The sequence below is a fragment of the Saccopteryx bilineata genome, chromosome 2 (genome assembly GCF_036850765.1).
Source record: "Saccopteryx bilineata isolate mSacBil1 chromosome 2, mSacBil1_pri_phased_curated, whole genome shotgun sequence".
NCBI classification, from domain to species: Eukaryota; Metazoa; Chordata; class Mammalia; order Chiroptera; family Emballonuridae; genus Saccopteryx; species Saccopteryx bilineata.
Window position 1 is genome coordinate 374409308 of NC_089491.1, and position 22787 is coordinate 374432094.

Here is a 22787-nt window from a genome sequence, read left to right on the forward strand (position 1 = left end):
GGAGATGGGGAAGCGAAGAGGCTACTCCTTGGCCCCCTTCCCGGACCGTGGCGGATTCATCATCACCGACCCACAAAGGCACCCCCAGCCTCCACCGAGAGTGCACCCTCTGAATCCGGACTTCTGGCTCCGCGGATTCAGTTTCCCTGGCCAGTCCTTTCCACCCTACCCTAGTGCTTCCAGTCACAACCAGTTAGGTGAGGGAGAAGAGGTACAGGCACCAAGTGAGGGGCGTTAAAGGGCCTCGTGGCCCTATGATGTTAGTGGGTTCTCTTCACACTTGCCCTTTCCAAACTTCTTCCACCCCCAGTCTCCCCAGGGTTCAGGTGGGTCCTGGGCCACTCTGCCTTCCGCGGTTTGGAATCACTAAACTCCTGGTGAGGGAGGTGCCCAGCCTCTTCCTCTTTCCTGGATATTTGCTTTTACTGGCCAAACCAACACCTGGGGTGGGAGGGATATTGGTTGGGGAGATTGCCACTCTCAGTGTGCAAATTGTTCATTACACAACTCCATGGGGCAACCATTTCTCTTGTAGTCATTGTAGATTTGTATAGCAGTGTGACATTTTTCCAGCAGATGGTAGTCACGGGTTTGGAGGAAGGTATGCCTTTTTTCTAATTTACCCAGTGTTGCTCTTTGGGGTTGGGTAGGCCCTCCATGAGATCCTATTGGTAGTGCCTGGATCTCCCTCCCACCCTTCCTTCAATCCTGCTGATTGGGAGGGCCGGTAGGGTGACATTTGGAGTAGGGATCCATCTCCTAGATTGTCTCTCAGGCCCTCTAGTACTCACCCATCCTCCCCCACTGTGCTGGCTTCAGGGTAAGGCGCCTGTCCAGGCATAATCAGTGACCTACTGTGGATTTTATTTTTGGCTTTATCTAGAAAGCTGCAGGGCAGCCAAGCTGAAGTGCAGATCAGAGACCCTATTTCTCTGTCTTCCGGCGCAGGAGTCTTTTGGTCTCAAAGGGCAGGGGTCTTTCCGTCTCACAGAGATTGGGCCCTCTCCTGCTTTCTGCATGTGCATACTGTCCAGGTGCTAGAAGGAAAAGAGGGACTAGACTAGAAGCTGGACCTGTTGGGACAAAACGAAAAGTTGCAAACTGACGGCCCCTACTGGCAACCATCAAGACTGCAGAAGGGCTGGAGAGTTCCAGCCAGGGAAGAGACTAGGATTCTCAACTGTAATATAAAAAAAAAGATTCTAGGATTTCTCTCCATGCCATCTCACAGACCAGCTGAGGTCTCTTCTGTCCCAGAGCTGGGTTCCTCAAGGCCCAGGGGGAAGCCCTGCCTGTTTCTGCTTCAGAAATTGCCGCAAGCCCTCTTCCCCCTTCCCTTATCATACTGGACCCAGTTCTGCCATCAACTTACTGTGTGGACCTGGGCACCATCCCTTGGAGCTTGAATGTCCCTAACTGTAAAATGAAGGTAGGCCATCTCCACTTAACCTCTTAAGCTCTTGTGAGTATAAAATGGGACCAGAAAGGATGGTTCTGTTTTACCAATGCCAGACTTGTCTCCTAGACAGCAAAGGTGCTAGGAGGGACAAAGCTGCTGAACATGGAGGAAGGAGTGCCAGAGAGACTGGAATGGAGCCAAGAGAAATGCCTGGGGATGAAGCATGAGTGTAGGTGAGCGTGGGAAACCTGGAAAGGTTTCTAGACGAGACAGATGTTCAAATCTCTACCCCAGCACCACCCTTCAGTTTGTCCTCTGGTGCCCCCAGCACCATCACCACTGTCTGGGATAATTCCAAGGCAGCAGGAAAATGGACATAAAGAGGTCTTCCAATCACCTCCCACCATTCAAGCAACACACATTTAACGGAACACCCATTGTGCACAGGCTTTGTGTGACATACAGGGGATACAGCGATGGCCAGATCACTCTCTGCCCTCAAGGAGCTCACTGCCTAGTGAGGGAAGACAGCCATAGAAATAAAATAAGAAGTGTGCAGGTGCCCTGAGGGGTATTTATATGGGGGACAATGGGGACCCAGAGGCACAAGTGGTCAGTTCTACATCCAGAACATGGAAAGACTTTATGGAGGAGGTGAACCTTAAGCCAATGTTACATAGTCTTCCATATTGGCATCAGGCTGACCTGGATTCCCATCTCAGCTTTGCTTTGAACTCTCCAGGGAACCTGAAACAAGTTATTCAAGCTCTCTGAGCTTTATAGTCCTTGCCTGGAAAATGGGACTTTGCGGTAAAAGAGGTAGAATGGTGAGGAGGGGAAGAAATAGTGGTCTGCCAAGTGCCCAGCACACAGTAGGCACTGAGTGTCTGCTCCTTCCTCCTGCAAACTCTAACTTCTTCACATGCTGGAGAACCCCAGGTATCAGGACCTATGTCTCCCCCACTGGACTACAGTTTCCCAGAGAACTGTTTAATGTCAGCCTAAGCCTGCTGGTGTCTGGGGGAGGCTGTATACAGGGCATGAGATCTGGAGTTGCAGGACCTGGGTTCAAGTTGCATATGCTGGACATGATTCTAAGGGCTTCACTCATATGCACTTCACAACAACCTCATGAAGTACTAGCATTATCCTCCTTTTAAGATTGAGAAACCGAGGTCCTGGCCGGTTGACTCAGTGGATAGAGGCTTGGCCCAGCGTGCAGAAGTCCCAGGTTCCATCTCTAGTCGGGACACACATGAGAAGCAACCATCTGCTTCTCTTCCACTCCCTCTCCTCCCCCTCTCTCTCTCTCTCTCTCTCTCTCTCTCTCTCTCTCTCTCTTCCCTTCTCGCAGCCAGTGGCTCACGTTGGCCCAAGGTGCGGACGCTGAGGTTAGCTCAGTTGATCCCAGTGTCAGCCTTAGGCGCAAAGGATGCGTTGGTTGATTCCCAGGGTTGCTGGGTGGATCCCAGTCAGGGCGCATGCGGAAGTCTGTTTCTCTGTCTCCCCTCTTCTCACTTAAAAAATAAAATAAAATAAAATAAAATAAAATAAAAAGATTAGGAAACTGAAACAGAGAAGTATCTAAGTTACTCAGGGTCACATGGCAAGTAAGTGGAAGAACAGAGATGTGAACCTAGGCAGAATCTGCACAATTAACCTTTATGTTTCACTGCCTTCCAAAACAGCTGTCATAAGCATTCTAAACAAATGCCGAGGACAAAGACTATGGTACAGAGTGCAAGCTGGTTGTAGGGGATCAGAGCAGAAGTCGCATTGGCATGGGACTGGGCCCCAGACCTCCCCATAACTTTGGCTTCCCAGCCCCTCCCTGGCTTCCCCGGACTTCCCACTGTGCCCACACTGAGTAGGGAGCTCAGCCTCCCTCCGTGTCAGCTGATGTCCAGGCCTCAGGTATGGCATTCTGCAGTCACCCCAGGTGTGCGGCCTGAGCAGTGGCTCATTAGTACAGCTGCCTCCGTGCCCAGCAGGGCCCCACTCTTAGAAAGACCAGATGTCCACAGAGACCCATAGAGGCGGTCTGGTCCAGAGGACAGAGTCTGAGTCCTTCCCTTAGGACATTTGGCCCAAGAAGTGAACACCCAGGCAGGGGAAGGGGTGGGGAGAGGAGAGTCCATCTGCAGTTGGGCTGACCAGGATCCAGTTTCATATCTCCAGTCCAGCCAGCTCTGCTTGCCAACTTTGCAGCCACTTCCCTTCCTCAGCTTCAGTTTTACCATCTGTAAAATGGGGGAGGGGACCTCAGCAAACTGTAAAGGCCCTTCCAGCTCGGGCAGTTTAGGAATCTAGATCTTCTGGAGTCCTTTGCATGGTCCTAGGCCCAATACTGGCATGGCTCCCAACCCTCCAGAGCTGGCACTGTTTCCGGGCCGATTGGTACGGAGTCTATTCCGTTGCTACAGAATCTGTTTCTCAGTACCCAAAGCCTGTGCAGGAAATGAGCCAAGTGGATGATGCTGGGCCCTGTGAAAGCTCTGTTGCCACCCAGAGAAGTAATGGGGCTCACTCAGTGTAACTTAAAATGAGGAGGTTTACTGCCCACTATGGACTTAGCCCCCTGTGCCATGCTGCCTGTGTTACCAGGGAAGGTAGGGGTGGGACAGTCTATGCAGAGGACACTTGAAAAAGTAGAGGCACAGAGGGGCCTCTGAGCAGAGAGAGACAAATGTTACAGTGGGAAAATCACTTGCCCTGCCTCTCCTGACACCTGTAAAGTCAAAGAACATGGTGCTTCCTTGCCAGGTGCCCCTTGGTCTGACAGATCAGAAGGCCAGAATCAGAGCAGACCCCAAGTCCTTTGCCTATACTCCCTGGAGTGCCTCTTGGCCCTGCCTCCTACTCCCCTGGCCCTGGAAAACAGAGTATAGCACCCACAGAGACTCCACCAAGAGATGTCTGAACCCAGAGGGACCCCTCGCCCAACAAAGCTCTAGGATTAGAGACCCTACAGACTCCTCAGACTCAGGAAAACTCCAGAAAGAGGGCCTGGGATCCAGAGAAATCTCCAACACCCACACACACAGGGGTTCTCATTCCCTGACTAAATGCCTCCCCCTTCCCCACCAGTACTAGTTCACAAATAGCCACAGTCTTGCCTTCTGTTTAGTCCCAGATCTCTCTGCCTCATCCATGCCCAGAGCTTGGATCTCTGGTTCTTCACACCAGCCTTTATCCTTCATCCATTCTCTTCACCCCAGCCTTCTTCTTCTCCCTACCTAGGAGAACATCCTGGCCTGAGGGGCCTCCCAAGCTTGGTGGTAAACAGACATCCCAGCCCCACTGGGGAAGTATGGGGAGGGATCCCCAGGAAAGGTAAGTGAACTTCAAGAGAAGAAAGGGAAAGGGAGTATGGCCTTCCACTTCCTCATCTGCAAAATAGGGGTGATAACCACATCTACCACATAGAATTGCTATGAAAAGCTATACAAAGTGGTTGTTAAGAGTGCTTGCTTCTAGTTATACCTCACTTAATAAATATATATGGAAAAACATAATGGGATACTACTACATAGCCACCAGATTAGTAATATTTTAAACACTGACAATACCAACATATGGAGTAGGGAGACTCTCATACAGAAAACAAACTTACACAACCACTTGGAAGCAACCAATAATTCCATCTCCAGATATACAGGGAGTCCTCAGGTTATGACACAGTTCCATTCCTATGACAGTGATGTAATCTGAATTTTGGTGTAAGTCAAAATCCACCCTAGCCTAACACAAATGGAACACTTGCACTTTTAACAGTCCAAAATGGCATAGATAAGCATACTGAGGGACACCAACTCCCTCACTCATATGCCTAGTTACTGTGTATTCTTCTGCAGCCCACATAGTCCATAAGTACAACACTAACAACGTAAGCTGAAATACATCTCAATTTTTAAAAGTTTTTATGGGAGCAAGCGTCATAAACTCAAAACATCATATGTCAAGACTGGTAATCCAAGGACCTCCTGTACACCAAATAGAAATGGGTGTGTGTACGCACGAGCGTGTGTGTGTGTGTGTGTGTGTGTGTGTATTCCAAAACACATGTATAAGAGTGCTTATAGCAGCATTATTCAGCCAAACATTAGGGTCAATATTAGAATAAATCAATCTATTGATATAATAGTTGAATAAACTATTGCTATATCCAGCAACATAGATGAATCACAGGTTGAACTAACAATTACTGCTATATGATTCTATTTATATAAAATTCAAAAACTGGCCCTGGCCAGATAGTTCAGTTGGCTAGAGCATCATCCCAACATGCTGAGGTTGCGGGTTCGATCCCTGCTCAGGGCATATACAAGAATCAACCAATGATGGCATGAATAAGTGGAACAACAAATCAATGTTTCTCTCTTTCTCTCTCTGTCTCCCTTCCTCTCTCTAAAAATCAATAAATTTTTTAAAAACAGGCAAAACTAATTTATGGTTTTAGAAGTCAGAAAAGAGGTTACTTTTGGGGAAAAGAGTGGGAGTCATTACTGAAAGAAGTCTTATGGGGTACAAAGAGGTCTTATTTTTACACTTTTATGTGTGTATGTTATACTTTAATTTTTTTAAGAAAAACTTTTATATTTTTTTTAAAGAGTGCTGGCCCTCAAGTCAGCCTGCCTGAATTGGATTCCTGGCAGTAAGTTTAGGACAAGTTAGCATACTCTGTGCCTGCGTGTCCTCATCTTTCATTTAAGTGACTATTATATAGGCTGCCCATAATGATTAAACGAATAAATCTGTGTAAAATGCTTACAGTGATGTCTGCTACATATTAAGTTTCCAGTGAGTGTTAGTTATTAGCCATGATCAGCCAAGTGAAATTAAGGGCCTGAAGCCAAAATGCCTGTACTGAATTCTGGATTTGCCATTTACTAGTTCTGTGATTTTGGCCAAGTGACATCCTTCCTCTTATCCTTAAATGCCCTCAGTGGTAAAAGAAGAATAATGCCAGCTCTGCCTGATAGGGCTGTGTAAGAAACTACAGAGACAATATGTGTAAAGCACTCAGCACTGTGCCTGGCACCGAGTAAGCCTCAGTACACGTTAGCCATTATTACTGATCACCATGGTGACTCTATAAACACATTTTTAGATGGGCCTCCAGGTAGTAAAAAGACTGGCTTCAGGTTACAAGCAGCTGTGATTTAAACCTATTTGTGGACCCTGGTCACGTAGCTCAGTTGGTTAGAGTTTTGTCCTGACATGCCAAGGATGCAGGTTTGATCTCTGGTCGCTATACAGGAGGAGCAACCAATGAATGCATAAATAAGTGAGAGAACAAATCAATGTTTATCACTTTCTCTCTCCCTCTCAAAAATCAAAAAACTTAAACCCACTTGTGGGATGACACAGATCTTGTGCCTGGGCTCCAGCTGGCACCCCCACTGCAACCCGGAAGCATCACAGTCTTGGAGAGTTTTGCCCAAACCCGAACAGCACATCTTCCTCCTACAAGGCTGTGTATGAAGAGGCTGTTGTGCCTTCCCTGCCTGCCCAGCTCTATGTGCAAAGAGAGGGTCTCAGAGAGAAACCACAGCGCCCCACAAGGCTCTTCATGCCAGGGACCTCTTATGCTGCTGTCCTTGTCCTAAGAAGTATAGACAGTCCTAAAGATGGCTGGTGAGGGCTGGGGGGAATTTGAGGGCAAAGAGACAGGACTGAGTGCGCCCAGAAACAAGGCTCATACTACCTAGACCCCCTAATCCACATTGCCCTCATCCTTGTCTCTCCTGAAGCCTGGATTCCTCCTCCCATCCTCACCCCTCAGCCCTGTGGTTTCCAGAAGCTTGGTACTTGGAGCCAGTAATCCTTAAGATCTGTGTGCTGTCTGTTCCTCAGCTCCCACCCAATCATGATGAGAGAGCAGCAGAAGCTTGCCCCAAGCCAGACAGCCTACAAATGGGAAGAGCTTTTTACCTTCAGGTTGGGGTTCATAGGCTGTGGGGCAGAGTGCTCTTGCAGTCAGAGCTAGGGATTCAAATCCCAGTTCTGCCCTGATTAATCATGCTCTGTGGGCTTGTGTCTTTACCATGATGGAACTCAGTTTCCTCATCTAAAAAATGGGATGCCGCCCTGGCCGGTTGGCTCAGCGGTAGAGCGTCGGCCTAGCGTGCGGAGGACCCGGGTTCGATTCCCGGCCAGGGCACACAGGAGAAGCGCCCATTTGCTTCTCCACCCCTCCGCCACGCTTTCCTCTCTGTCTCTCTCTTCCCCTCCCGCAGCCAAGGCTCCATTGGAGCAAAGATGGCCCGGGCGCTGGGGATGGCTCTGTGGCCCCTGCCTCAGGCGCTAGAGTGGCTCTGGTCGCAACATGGCGACGCCCAGGATGGGCAGAGCATCGCCCCCTGGTGGGCAGAGCGTCGCTCCTGGTGGGCGTGCCGGGTGGATCCTGGTCAGGCGCATGCGGGAGTCTGTCTGACTGTCTCTCCCTGTTTCCAGCTTCAGAAAAATGAAAAAGAAAAAAAAAATTAAAAAAATAAAAATAAAATAAAATAAAAAATGGGATGCCAGTCCCTACTTCACTCTGTAAGTCCATTAAGGAAGATCGAATGAGACCATATAGGTGAAAGGACATATATCCTGGAAAGCAGGTTACAAATGAGTGGCATCGTTACGATGACCTTTTTTGACTCTAAAATTCTATGGTGCTTTGAGGTGGAAGGATAGAGAGAAGGGGAGAAGGCACTTAGCAAGGGGAAGGACAGGAAAGGGAGAAACAAACATGGAACAGGACAGAGAAATGGAAAGGAAGAGGAGATGAAACAAAGAACTTGAAAGATGGAAGAGATTTATACACAGATATGAAACTAAAGATCCCAGTCCAGATTCTCCCTATACATTCATTCATTCACTTATTCTTTTTTTTTTTTTAAGATTTTATTTATTGGCCTGACCAGGTGGTGGTGCAGTGGATAGAGCATTGACCTGGGATGCTGAGGACCCAGGTTCAAAGCCCTAAGGTTACCCACTTGAGCACGGGCTCATCCAGCTTGAGTGCAGTTTCACCAGTTTAAGCACAGGGGTCGCTGGCTTGAGCATGGGATCATAGACATGACCCCATGGTCACTGGCTTGAGCAAGGGGTCACTGGCTCAGCTGAAGCTCCCCAGTCAAGGCATGTATAAGCAAGCAATCAATTAACAACTAAAGTGCTGCAACAAGTTGATGCTTCTCATCTCTCTCCCTTTCTGTCTGTCCCTGCCTGTCCCCTAACCCTGGCTAAAAAAAAACAAAAACAAAAACAAAACATTTTATTTATTGATTGATTTTACTGGAGGGGAGGAAGAGGCAAGAAGTATCAACTCATAGTTGCTTCACTTTAGTTGTTCATTGGTTGTCATATGTGCCTTGACAGGGCAAGCCCGGTGTTTCAAACCAATGATCTCAGCATGCCGGTCGACACTCTACCCACTGTGCCACCACAGGTCTCATTTTTTGAGGAAGAAATGAGGCAGTAGCTGACAAGCTGGACCAGGTCTCAGGACCTGCATCTACCCACCAGACCTGTCCCAGCAACATCCAAGGGCCCTCTGAAGGTGATGGACTGGATGGAGTATGTGACTCTGCAGTTTCAGGTATCTTCTTCCTCAAATCAACCCTGCGTTCACAGGCCAAAATCAGAGCTGGGAGGAGCAGTTAGCTACCAGGAATGCCAGTCCCTCCCCTGCTCCCACTGGGATTCTCATTAAGGAGTGGGAGCTCTCCCCCAGGCTCTATCAGATCACACAGATATGCATGCAGCTCTACTAGGCTCTCTCCACCAGCAAACAAGTGAGCAAATGTAGAGTGAGGAAGGGAAGGGGCTAGAGCCCAAAAAGCTGAGATCACCAGGGAAATGGATGGTTGCAGATAGAAGCACACAGCATCCCACTCCATACTATTCCTTTCTTTCTGGGACCCATCCTAATGCTTCCTTCAATTCTGACACCACTTCTGACATACTGGTTTTCCAACACCAGCTGGGTGTCCTATAATTTAACTCAATTTTGACACTATCTACCTGGATTTAGCATCAGATCCCACAGGTTAAGGGCTTAGTCCTACAAGACTGTCCCCCCTTCTGGCCGACCTGCTATAGAGCGGAGGTGCTAGCGACCCCCTCCTTGGGTTCAATTAACTTGCTAGAGGGGCTCACAGAACTGGGAGAAACATTTTACTTACTATATTTCTGGTTTGTTATAAAAGGATGTAACTCAGGAACGGCCAGATGCAAGAGTGGCATAAGGCAGGGTCTGGGGAAAGGGTGCAGCTTCCATGCTCTTTCCTAGTGAACCTCTCTCCCAGCACTTGCGAGCCTGTCCTTTTAAGGACCTGTCCTTTTTATGGGGCTTCAGTACATAGGTGTGATTGATTCAGTCATTGGCCATTGGTGATTGAATACAATCTTCAGCTCTTCTCCCTTCCCAGGAAGTTGGTGGATAAAGCCAAAGTTCCAATCCTCTAATCTCTTGATTGGTTCCCCTGGCAATGCCCCTCATCCTTAATTATCTAGAGGCTTTCCAAAATCCACCTCATTAACATAACAAAAGACACCTTCATTGTTTTCACCACATAGGAAATTCCAAGGATTTTAGGAGTGCTGTGCCAGAAATGTGGAAGAATACCAAATATGTTTCTTATTATAAATCACAGTATCTCAGCTCCCAAGGACCTTATCTGGGATTTCTGCCAATTTCAGAGCTGGGGAGAAAGTGACAGGTCAGGTGACCCCATTCCTCACACCACAGTAGGAGACATAACTGGTTTTCTCACTCCATCTCCCAGACCAGCTCGAAGTCCCACTGCTGCAGCCACCTGCAATTACACACCTCTCTCTCTGGGCCTCTGTTTCCCCATCTGTACAATGAGGAGGTTGGACCTAATGATCCAAGAGCCAGCCTACTTCTAATCTTCTCTCTTCCATAGCAATCAATCCAACCCTGCTCCTGACACACTGGGTCTGCCTGCACTGCTGGGCCCCTGAATGTCAGTTAAACGCTATTCCGGTGAGATTTCAGGGACTCTGGGACCCTCTGGGGTTGCAGTGGGAACGGGGCGGGGGCAGGGGAACTGAAAGAAGATTAGAGTTGGATTTAAACAGAAAGCCCTCCTGTCCCTGCTTGTATCTCTACTGCGTACTCTGCTCCAACAGGGAGAACAAGGCAAGAGTAGCCTAGAACTGAGCCCTGGCTTTCCTGGTGTGAAGGTGCTCATGGGGATCCCAGGAGACCCAGGGATCCCTGGCCGGTCAGCACACCAGCCTCGCCTTTGAAAGAAGCAGTCAGACCAGAGGTGAGGGATGGACCGTGTGTGGTTGGTGGGAGGTGGGTGGTAACTAAATTTGGGTGGATGAATGGGCAAATGATGGGTGTTAGCATTCTTTGGGTAGACGAGTAGTTGAGGGTCCTCTGAACCAGAGGTGGCAACAGGAGTCTCAAACTAAAAACCCAGATTCCTCCTGAGGCAGTTTCTGTATTTATACTCAATTACTCTAATAGGACCTGGAACCCAATAGTCAATTGACAATTCTGTGGATAACTCAATTAATGCCCCATGCTCTGGACCATCTTCAATTTCCTGAAGTGATCTCAGGGCCATGGGCACTGAACGCACACATTCTATTCCCATCAAGGCTCCTGACTTGGCCCCACTGCCTTTCCCTGCAAGAGTCCCCTCCCCCAAATACACCCCCCAACTTCCCTTGTTCACCTCCCCCCCTCCTGCCTCTCTTTCCAGGTGCAGGATGGAACTGGACCTCCTGGAAGGCCAACATCATCACCCGCAACACGTATCTTCTGCCTCCAGGTGGCTGCAGTAAGAGAAGTGGGAGAGTGTCTTTAGAGGCACTCTGTGACTGCCTTGTTTCTGCTCCTAGAAAACAGACTTTACCTGGTCCCCACCTTTCTGCCGAGCTAGGTGAGGCACATGGATGGGGGAGCACCCCTCTTTACCCCCACCTCACCTCATCCTTAGAAGTGATCTGGAAAGAGCACATTTGAGAGAAGGGTAGAATAAAAGGGGCTTGTGGATGAGATTGCTGGGGATGCTGATTCTTTTACCCGCTTCCAGTTAGGAGCAGGGTTCACTTGCCCTAGTGGAGAATTTTCCTCCTCCCCCTTTCACATCATGGGGATGCAACCTTACTCAGGAAATGTCTCCTGAGACCTTTGAAGCTGATCCCTTCTGCCCTCTCTGGGTTTTCATGCCTGCAGCTGCCTCACTGGGTCTTTGAGTTCAAGGCACAGATGCTCAGGGATAACCTCAGTGTCCCCAAGGGCAGCCCTGCCAATGTCAGCAATGGGTACTGAGCCTTCTACGGAATCCCCAGATGGAGCCAACTGTCGGTACAGTGGGCCCCAGCTTCCAGGAGGACACAGGCAGAGAGGCACGTGTGGACCTTTCCCTTCACTGTGGGGTCTGACTGTGCTGGGCTCTTCCTCCCAGTCAATGCACTCCTGCACAAGGGGATCTGCCGCTGGGATTGCTGCCCCAGCAGGACAACACTAGCACTGATAGTACCACCCACCGAAGGACTCATGGAGAGGGGGCATTGTACGAGGTGCTGAGGGTTCCAGAAGGAGCAGGCAAACCCATGCTTTCAGAAGAGCTTGTGGTCTGAAGAGGGAGGCCTGCGGGTAAACACCCCATGACCAGTGCTATGGAATAGAGAGAAAGGCTCTGCGTGCCAAGAAAACTGAGAGGAGCCCTGAGTGGTTAAGAACTTCAAAGGGAGGTGACATTGAATCTGAGTCTTAAAAGTAGGAATATGCAATCTTGAGGAAATTAGCTAACACCTCCAAGTCTCAGTTGTCTCAAGTTTAAAGAGTTGTTATAAAGATTAGGGGGAACATTACATGAAGTGTTTATCATAGTGTCTAGTGCATAATTGGCACTCAAAAATTTCTACATATATATAAAGGAATTGGCTCTGGTTGTGGGGCTGGCAAGCCTGCACTCTGGAGGGCAGACCCATAGGCTAGAGACACTTGCAGGATTTCTATATTACAGTCCTGAGGCAAAATCCTTTCTTTCCTGGGAAACCTCAGTATTTTTGCTCTTGAGGCTTTCACTCTTTGTTAAACTAGTAACACACAAGTGTTAAACAGGACTGTGTTTGAATAGGCTTAAAATCTAGAGCACGATTTACAGAAATGTAAACATCTAGGTAAAATCATAACATCTTAAAATGAGAAGGGCTCTCTGGAGCCTTTTGTAAGGGCAACAACTGTTTCCCCCCCCCCTTTTTTTTTTTTTGCACTTTTTGCACTTTTTGCATTGTGGCTTGACAAGGAAAGAAGAAATCCACTCAAACATTTCCACATCAATAATAATAATAAAAAAAACCTCTGGTCTTTGACATTCCTTATCAAATCTGAATAGCTGTTCTGGACACAGCATCCAGGGAACTTGACACAGAGGACAGCAAACGTCACAAGCAAGCAAGCAGTACGGCATCCTACTGGCAGTCTGAGAAATAAAAAAATAACAAAAATTAAAAAAAGAACAGCCCTCAAATGGCCCCTATGCTATCCTCAGCCTCTGAGGAGATAACTGTAAATTATTCCTTTTGAACAACCAGTTGCGGCCCAATGCTGCTATCTATACAGTGTGTCCCTAAAGTCATGGTGCACTTTTGACCGGTCACAGGAAAGCAACAAAAGACGATAGAAATGTGAAATCTGCTCCAAATAAAAAGGAAAACCCTCCCAGTTTCTGTAGGATGATGTGGCAGCATGTGCGCATGCGCAGATGATGACATAACACCGTGTATACAGCGGAGCAGCCCATGGCCATGCCAGTCGAGATGTGGATGGTACAGAGGAAAGTTCAGTGTGTTCTGTGGCTCACTAAATTCGAATCCCTGACCAAAGTGCAACGTGAATATCGGCGCATTTATAACGAAGCGCCACCACATAGGAATAACATTACTTGGCGGGATAAGCAGTTGAAGGAAACCGGCAGTTTGGTGAAGAAACCCCGTTCTGGTAGGCCATCAGTCAGTGACGAGTCTGTAGAGGCTATACGGGATAGCTAGCTAAGGAGCCCTAAAAAAACTGTGCGTGAGCCCACATTGAACTGCACTGAATAGGTATGAAACTGGGAGAGTTTTCCTTTTATTTGGTGCAGATTTCACATTTCTATCGTCTTTTGTTGCTTTCCTGTGACCGGTCAAAAGTGCACCATGACTTTACCGACACACTGTATTTCGCGTGGCCTCGCTACACCCTTCTATTTCAGAAAAACCAAAACTGTAGCGCTTTTGGGGTTTTTTGCAAATAAGTGCTTGTAGGGGAGGCTGAGGCAAACTGGGCTGGTTAATCAAACCGCCAGGCTGCCTGTCCAAAGAGCTGCACTCAGCCTCCTCATGAAAATGAGGCAAGTTTCCTCAGGAAAATGGAGCTCGGATTTTTGCCCTCTTGCGAAAAAGCCTCAGGACAGAGGACAGTTTTCAGATTTCAGGGATCTGAAATAAGTGCCCCGCTCCTAAGGAATGAATATATATTTGTTGCTTCTTTTCACCCAATAAGTGCCCCGCTCCTAAGGAATGAATATTCTCCTTCCTTCTCTTCACGCTGGTCTGCACCTCAGAAAATCCGCTTCCACCGCGTGACTCCTCAGGGTTTTCTGCACGGGAGCGAGCAAATGAGTCCTCCTCATTGGTCAGATTTCCTGTCTGTGTTTTCGCTACATCTCACAGCGGTGCCTTTGGAAGGCTCTCTAGTCCCGCCTCCATTTTCTATTGGTTCATTCGAACAGGCCCCGGCCAACTCAGCCCTTCATTGGTAGATATGAAACACCAGCTACGATTGGTTCTTCAGGACGGAACTGGTGAGAGCGGGTCAGAGATTGGCTTATCTGGTTTGGCGGGCTAGAGAAAATTTCAAATCGAGCTGGAGTCGCGCTCCTCACCGAGCGGCGTCTGTGGAGCGGCGGCCTGCTCTGTGGTGGTCTCGTGTGTCCGGCCGGTTTTAGTAGCTTGCCAGGTCCTCGAGCTCTTTCACGACCGTCACCATGGAGGTGTCACCACTGCAGGTACAGCTCGTGGGAAAGGCGGGCTGTGGAGCCCGGAGCGCGACCCGGTATCTCCCTAGCTGCCGGTGACGGGTGAGGGTTGAGGCTCCTGGGCTGTGGTCTCACCCGCGGCGGGCTGGGAATCTGTATTCCGTGTGAACGCGGGTCTCCTGGGCTCCGCGTGATCGAGAAGAGGGTGAATGAAACCCTTTATGGTGCGGATATTGCAGTGTTAGCCGCTAAAGCGGCTTCTAGGTTTTACTGTTTCTGGGAAAAGGGACGCGATCGGTCCTAGAGTATATCTGTGTTATACTGGCCCGCTCGTGACTTATTTATTTATTGAGAGAGAGAGAGAGAGAAACCAAACAGTGATTTGTTGTTCCTCCCATCTGTGCGTTCACTGGTCGATGACCCGGGATCCCGGCGGGTCAGGCGGGTGCGCTCACCAACGGAGCGACCCGGCCAGGGGGCAAAGCTTGTGGCTTTAAAAACAGGACTGCTGCTGCTTTGCTCTCCGACCGAAAACGGGATCGAAAGACCCTGACCCAGAAGGGTGCAGAGCAGTGCAGTGTTCCCGTGGAGGAGCCGGCAGGCCCGAGTTGCTCGGAATATGTCCTTCCTGTGGCCACAGGTTATAACGTGGCCGGTGGCTAGCCTCCCAAACGGCTGCGGCTGCACCAGCGTCCGGGGCGGTCCGGGCACGTAGTAGGCCCTCAGTATTTGTGGAGCAGATGAAAGGAGTGGGTGTAATTTATTGAAAACGTGGAAACCATTTCCATGTCAGATTCACGGATTCTGTCTACTGAAACGGACACCTAGGAACCCGGCTGTGGTTAACTTTTTTTTCTTTTCTTTTCTTTTTTTTTCTTTTTTTTTTGTATTTTTCCGAAGCTGGAAACGGGGAGAGACAGACAGACTCCCGCATGCACCCGACGGGGATCCACCCGGCACGCCCACCAGGGGGCGATGCTCTGCCCTTCCGGGGCGTCGCTCCGTGGCGACCAGAGCCACTCTAGCGCCTAGGGCAGAGGCCAAGGAGCCATCCCCAGCGCCCGGGCCATCTTTGCTCCAATGGAGCCTTGGCTGCGGGAGGGGAAGAGAGAGACAGAGAGGAAGGAGAGGGGGAGGGGTGGAGAAGCAAATGGGCGCCTCTCCTGTGTGCCTTGGCTGGGAATCGAACCTGGGACCCCTTGCACGCCAGGCCGATGCTCTACCACTGAGCCAACCGGCCAGGGCTGGCTGCGATTAACTTAAACAGCCGTGTTTGTACAAAAAAAAAGATGTAAACCCCACCAATGCCGACTTGGAAGATTGTGGTTTTGTTATGGCGGGTTTAAGGATCTCATTATGGTAGATGTTTTTTGCTTATAGCTTCTGATAAACCTAAGATTAAACTTTTCCTCAAAAAATTTTAAATTGCCAGCCTGTAAATGAAAATATGCAAATCAACAAAACAAAGAAAAATGAAGATGCTAAGAAGAGACTGTCGATTGAAAGAATCTATCAAAAGAAGACGCAGTTGGAACATATTTTGCTCCGTCCAGACACCTACATTGGCTCGGTGGAATTAGTGACCCAGGTAAAAACCAAGCTAGTTAAATGCAATTACTAAGTAGTTAAAATGTGCACTTTTCCTGGTTAATTTTCTGTACTTCATGTACTTTGAGTGTCACTAGGACTAGCCTAAGCTATTTATATATGTATATTAGTATTTAATGCAGAAGACTTTTACAGTAATCATGATGATAAAACAGAATAAATATAGGGTAAAAATAACTATCTCTTTGCCTTATTTCTAGCAAATGTGGGTTTACGATGAAGATATTGGCATTAACTATAGGGAAGTCACTTTTGTTCCTGGTTTGTACAAAATCTTTGATGAGATTCTAGGTGAGTAAATTCTTTCGTATAAAGATCCATTGGTCAAATTTTTTATAAGAATTATAATTCCTAGCAAACCCTCTTTAACCAGAGCTATCATTTCAAACAATTGTTGACAGAGATGAGGCAATGCAATTGAATTCTTTCCTAGAAATAATACTATGAATAAAAATTGCTGAAAGAACACCTTGTTGATGCTATCCTGTGTCTGAGACTTTTTCTTTCTATATTGTATAGTTAAAGATTTTTTTTAAATACTTCATTTTTTACAATGTGTGTTTTGTTTTCTTTCAGTGAATGCTGCAGACAACAAACAAAGGGACCCAAAAATGTCTTGTATTAGAGTCACAATTGACCCGTAAGTCTCTTGCTTAGTCTTTTGGTTTGAAATAGTCATTGATACTGTTCATTGCATTTTCTTGGTTTTATAGAAAAGTTGGCTTTTTTCGATGAAGGTCTGCAAAAACAGGCAGAATGGTAAAATGAACAATCTGTGATACCTACCACCAGGCTCCAGCAGTAATCAACACTTTTCAATATTTGTTTCATCTATATTTTTTCTGAAGCATTTTAAAATAAATTACAGACATTATGACACTTCATCCCTAAATATTTCAATAAGCATCTCCAGTAATTGCTTGAAGTATTCTGGAGTCCAGAGCTTTTGAGCTTTTTCTTTTTCAAATGCTGTTTAAATAGTAAACCAGCAGGTGGTGATAGACATCTAATATTTCTGTTTATAAATGCTTGGGTGTCCCATTGTAGGTGGTCAGGATGTTTTTTTCACCTTTTTATTAGCCTAATCAAAGTCCAAATAAATTTTTAGCATTTCATTGGCAAGCAAGGAAGTTTACAGTTTATGATAATGAGTTTTTCCCTTTTATATTTGTTTTGCAATGAATTTTGTTGGGTGAGAAAGCTAGAACAATACAGATGATCCTCTAAAAAGCAGTATAATAATACTCTTTCCAAATTTTGTTCTTATCTTTCCACTGGGCATAAGTGATTTCCCTTTGTTTATCCTAAACATTTTTTAATTTTTGTATTTTTTTCCCCCTACATTATCAATGTCTGCCCAGGTGGTGGAACAGGTTTAATTTTTTTTTCCTCTTGGCTCCTATTTCAGGAGTATCAGGAACTAAGCATGGCAGGGAAAGGTAGTTCATGCTGAATTTCTCAAGAAATATATGAAAAAGAGCCATAAAGAAATTAAGACTGTGGATTTACATATTTTAGAAATAATGTTTTAAATATAAAACATATTTAAGCACTAGTTTAACAGTGAAATTTCAATCTTCTTTTCTTAGGGAGAACAATTTAATTAGTATATGGAATAATGGTAAAGGTATTCCTGTTGTTGAGCACAAAGTCGAGAAGATGTATGTCCCAGCTCTCATCTTTGGACAGCTCCTAACTTCTAGTAACTATGATGACGATGAAAAGAAAGTGACAGGTAGTGTATTGAGGAAAATAAAGAACATATTGTTGCCGGGGGGGGGGGGGGGGACGACACACAAACCCACAGCCCTGGTCAGGTGGCTCAGTGGCAAAAGCATCATCCCAGCACTCCAAGGTCACAGATTTGATCCCTGGTCAGGGCAGGTACAAGAAGTAAATCAATGAGTACACAACTAAGTGGAACAACAGGTTGATGCTTCTCATTTTCTTTTCTTCACTCTTCTCTATCTTAAAGCAATGGGAAATTTAAAAAAAAAAAATTTTCTTTTTTTCTTTTTTTTTGTTGTTGTATTTTTCTGAAGCTGGAAATGGGGAGAGACAGTCAGACAGACTCCCGCATGCGCCCGACCAGGATCCACCCGGCATGCCCACCAGGGGGTGACGCTCTGCCCCTCCTTGGCGTCGCTCTGTTGCGACCAGAGCCACTCTAGCGCCTGGGGCAGAGGCCAAGGAGCCATCCCCAGTGCCCGGGCCATCTTTGCTCCAATGGAGCCTCAGCTGCAGGAGGGGAAGAAAGAGACAGAGAAGGAGAGGGGGATGGGTGGAGAAGCAGATGGACGCTTCTCCTGTGTGCCCTGGCCAGGAAATTGAACCTGGGACTTCTGCACGCCAGGCCGATGCTCTACCACTGAGCCAACCCGCCAGGGCAAAAAAAATTTTTTTTTAATATATCTCTCGAACATATGTGGTATAAAGTTTTAAATGTTTTTTATTATTATTTTCAATTGATTTTAGAGAAATGGAGGGGAAGGAAGCATTAATTTGTTGTTCCATTTATTTTTGCATTCATTGGTCACTTCCCATATATGCCCTGACCAGGGATCAAACCCTCAACTTTGGTGTTGCCAGACGACACTCTAACCAACTGAGCTAACAGGCCAGGGCCAAGTTTTAAAATCTTTATAATTATATCACTTTGCCAGTGATAAAGAAATAAAGCTGTTCATGAGATAACAATTAAATAGTATTCTATACTTCTTTGCCCAGGTGGTCGAAATGGCTATGGAGCCAAACTGTGTAACATATTCAGTACCAAATTTACTGTGGAAACAGCCAGTAGAGAATACAAGAAAATGTTCAAACAGGCAAGTAAAGCAGTATCTTGTACCTCGATTATAAATTGTACTATAGCAATTTATAATGGCATTAATGGTTAACTTAACATGATTTATAATCTATTAAAACATGGAAAACTATTCATGTGCATGTATTTGGTTATTTTTTAAGACAATAATCTGTGTTATTTAGTTCTAGTTTGTAAGATGACTTGAATTTTTTGTCTTTCCTGTTCTTTACTGCCATAGACATGGATGGATAACATGGGGAGAGCTGGTGAGATGGAACTCAAGCCCTTTAATGGAGAAGATTATACCTGTATTACCTTCCACCCTGATTTGTCAAAGTTTAAAATGCAAAGCCTAGACAAAGATATTGTTGCACTAATGTTTAGAAGAGCATATGATATTGCTGGATCCACTAAAGATGTCAAAGTCTTTCTCAATGGAACTAAGCTTCCAGTAAGTACTTTCTGTTAGAGGGAATTTGTAATAATTGTGAAAGAAAGAATTAATTTTCTTTTCTCTTATATGTTTTCTTTTTTTTGTTTGTTTTCTTTTTTCTTATTTTTTCTGAAGCTGGAAACGGGGAGAGACAGTCAGACAGACTCCCGCATGCGCCCAACCGGGATCCACCCGGCACGCCCACCAGAGGCCAAGGAGCCATCCCCAGCGCCCGGGCCATCCCCGCTCCAATGGAGCCCTGGCTGCGGGAGGGGAAGAGAGAGACAGAGGAAGGAGGGGAAGGGGGGGGTGGAGAAGCAAATGGGCGCCTCTCCTGTGTGCCCTGGCCGGGAATCGAACCCGGGTCCCCCACACGCCAGGCCGACGCTCTACCGCTGAGCCAACCGGCCAGGGCCTCTTATATGTTTTCTTAACACTTCTCAGGGTATGATCCTGAAAAGAAAACTGTATACCACACCTTATAATCAGCTCATTTTAAACTTACAAAAGGAAATTTCTTTCCAAAAAAGAAACACCTAAATAATCCTTTTGTGCCCTTTATTGGCTATTCTTTTATGCCTCTCATTGAACAACCATTTCATTAGTTTTGAAAAACCTTTATAGTCTATTATTGAATATACTTTTTATAACTTTTTTATACCATTTTAATTCCTGTACAGGTGAAAGGATTCCGTAGCTACGTGGACATGTATCTGAAGGATAAGGTAGATGAAACTGGCAATCCATTGAAAGTTATCCATGAACAAGTAAACCACAGGTGGGAAGTGTGTTTAACAATGAGTGAAAAAGGCTTTCAGCAAATCAGCTTTGTCAACAGCATTGCTACTTCCAAGGTAATTTTATTCTTTTTTTGTTTTGTTTTGTTTTGTTTTTTGTATTTTTCTGAAGCTGGAAACTGAGGCAGTCAAACAGACTCCCACATGCGCCCAACCAGGATCCACCCGGCATGCCCACCAGGGGGCGATGCTCTATCTGTCTAGGGCGTTGCTTTGTTGCAACCAGAGCCATTCTAGCGCCTGAGGCAGAGGCCACAGAGCCATCCTCAGCACCCGGGCCAACTTTGCTCCAATGGAGCCTTGGCTGCGGGAAGGGAAGAGAGAGACAGAGAGGAAGGAGAGGGGGAGGGGTTGAGAAGCAGATGGACACTTCTCCTGTGTGCCCTGGCTGGGAATTGTACCCAGGACTCCTGCACGCCAGGCCGACGCTCTACCACTGAGCCAACCGGCAAGGGCCCAAGGTAATTTTATTCTTAAATTATTCGTCATGATTTATATTTTTTTCATATGTGTTCTTACTGTTTTTAATATATAAAATGAACTTGGAGGTTTGGCTACCTTGGTATAAAATAAGCTAAATTATTTTTTTTTTCTTTTGGGGTCTTGTAGTAAAGACCAGAAGACCTACTAGGCAAATTCAAAAAGAGCTATAAGCACTAAATAAGATATAATAATTTGATTATTATAATTTTGAGGAGACTGAGCTTTACAACTGGGTATTTTTCCTCCTTAGGGTGGCAGACATGTTGATTATGTAGCTGATCAAATTGTGACTAAACTTGCTGATGTTGTGAAGAAGAAGAACAAGGGTGGTGTTGCAGTAAAGGCTCATCAGGTATTGTATTTTGCAGTTTTCCTTTTCCAAAGTCAGGGAAGAAGAAGAGAAAGGCTATAAATACAGCATGGGTAAGTTTTTATTGATTTAATATCTTTTACTGCAGGTGAAAAATCACATGTGGATTTTTGTGAATGCCTTAATTGAAAACCCAACCTTTGACTCTCAGACAAAAGAGAACATGACTTTACAAGCCAAGAGCTTTGGATCAACGTGCCAATTAAGTGAAAAATTCATCAAAGCTGTGAGTACTTAGAGGGAAAAAATAGAAGCACCTTGCTTTGTTCTTTCATCGCCCTTCTGAGCTCTACAGAACTGATTCCTCCCACATATTTTATTCACTCTATAAAGGAAATTGAAAAACTAGCTTTTACCTCACTGTTCTTACTGGAGCCTTAATTACAACCTATGTGCCTATATTCCCCCATTTCACTTCACCATTCAGTTTAGATTACTTCTGAATTTGATCCACCTAACTGCTTACCAAACATTGAATGCCTAAAGTTGCTCTCAGTCACACATTCAAAACTTAGTTCTCTCTGTACTTACTGACCTCCAAAGGAACTCTTCCCACCTACCAAAAACAAAACTATTTCCTATCTTAGTATAGACACTACCAACCTCTAAGGTGCACAAGAAAACTGGGAGTCTTCTTTTTTTTTTTTGACAGAGACAGAGAGAGAGTCAGAGAGAGGGATAGATAGGGACAGACAGACAGGAACAGAGAGATGAGAAGCATCAATCATCAGTTTTTTGTTGTGGCACCTTAGTTGTTCATTGATTGCTTTCTCATATGTGCCTTGACCATGGGCCTTCAGCAGACCAAGTAACCCCTTGCTCAAGCCAGCGACCTTGGGTCCAAGCTGGTGAGCTTTGCTCAAACCAGATGAGACCGTGCTCAAGCTGGTGACCTCAGGGTCTCGAACCTGGGTCTTCTGCATCCCAGTCCAACGCTCTATCCACTGTGCCACTGCCTGGTCAGGCAGGAGCCTTCTCTTTATCTCCTCTCTCTAATCTAGTGAGAATCATCTCTTGGATATCTCAGTAACCTTCCATTATCTATCTTTTCTTAATAGGTTCTTAACATTCATACAATTTCAGTCCTTTCTTTGTAATGCTCTTAAGTAGTCTTTTTGTGTTAAAGCACACACTTTGTCTAAACTCTTTTGGAAGTCTTTTAATGATTTCCCACTCTTAGGAAAAATCCAAATTTCTTAATTTGATCTACAAGATCCTGCCATCTCCTACCTCATCTCAGGGCCACCTTTTCCTATTTAATCTACAGTCCTACTGGCTTTTAAATTACTGATAAACATAGTACTCTTCCATCCCTAAAACTTTGTCACTTGCTAATCTCTCTCCCTGGAATGCTTTAAATCTGAGAAAGTACTTTAGGTCTTCAATGTCAAAAAAACCTTTGCTTTTGCCCTGGCCAGTGGGCTCAGCTGTAGAGCGTCGGCTCAGCCTGTGGAAGTCCCTGATTCAATTCCAGGCCAGGGCACACAGAGAAGCATCCATCTGTTTCTCCACCCTTCCCCCTTTCCTTTCTTTCTACCTCTCTCTTCCCCTCTTGCAGCCAAGGCTCCATTGGAGCAAAGTTGGCCCGGGCGCTGAGGATGGCTCCATGGCCTCTGCCTCAGGCACTGGAATGGCTCTGATTGCAGCAGAGCAACGGCCTGAGCATCGCCCCCTGGTGTTCATGCCAGGTGGATCCCAGTCAGGTGCATGCGGAGTCTTATCTGCCTGCCCCACCCCTTCTAACTTTGGAAAAATACAAAAAAAAAATTAAAAATCCTTTGTTTTCTACCCTTCTCCATTAAGTTTGTTCTAGTATAACACTGGACATACACCATGGTATGTAGCACATTTTTTATTTATCCTTACACTTGTGAGTTTTCATTTTATTTCTGT

At 46.2% G+C, this 22787-nt stretch overlaps 1 protein-coding gene, 2 long non-coding RNA genes and 1 other non-coding gene across 4 annotated transcripts in view; 3 read left to right on the forward strand and 1 right to left on the reverse strand.

Annotated features, from left to right (window-relative positions):
- The first annotated feature begins 333 nt into the window (after positions 1–333).
- LOC136327009 (uncharacterized) lies at positions 334–8942 on the forward strand. Its single transcript, XR_010729543.1, has 4 exons — positions 334–1429; positions 1526–1632; positions 4640–4732; positions 8841–8942. It is a non-coding gene; the product is annotated as an uncharacterized lncRNA (long non-coding RNA).
- Positions 8943–9965: 1023 nt separating this feature from the next.
- On the forward strand, positions 9966–11300 carry LOC136327010 (uncharacterized). The gene is made up of 3 exons (XR_010729544.1): positions 9966–10400; positions 10547–10686; positions 11131–11300. It is a non-coding gene; the product is annotated as an uncharacterized lncRNA (long non-coding RNA).
- A 2976-nt stretch (positions 11301–14276) lies between these two features.
- Positions 14277–22787, forward strand: part of TOP2A (DNA topoisomerase II alpha) — a 32378-nt gene continuing 23867 nt past the window's right edge. Inside the window, exons 1-10 of the mRNA XM_066263681.1 lie at positions 14277–14427; positions 15830–15985; positions 16206–16296; positions 16582–16645; positions 17595–17740; positions 18733–18830; positions 19050–19262; positions 19925–20098; positions 20775–20876; positions 20983–21120. Of these exons, the coding sequence (XP_066119778.1) occupies positions 14407–14427; positions 15830–15985; positions 16206–16296; positions 16582–16645; positions 17595–17740; positions 18733–18830; positions 19050–19262; positions 19925–20098; positions 20775–20876; positions 20983–21120 (1203 nt within the window). The 5' untranslated portion in view covers positions 14277–14406. The remainder of the gene's footprint in view (positions 14428–15829; positions 15986–16205; positions 16297–16581; positions 16646–17594; positions 17741–18732; positions 18831–19049; positions 19263–19924; positions 20099–20774; positions 20877–20982; positions 21121–22787) is intronic.
- On the reverse strand, positions 20638–20700 carry LOC136327406 (U7 small nuclear RNA). The gene has a single exon (XR_010729628.1). It is a non-coding gene; the product is annotated as a U7 small nuclear RNA (small nuclear RNA).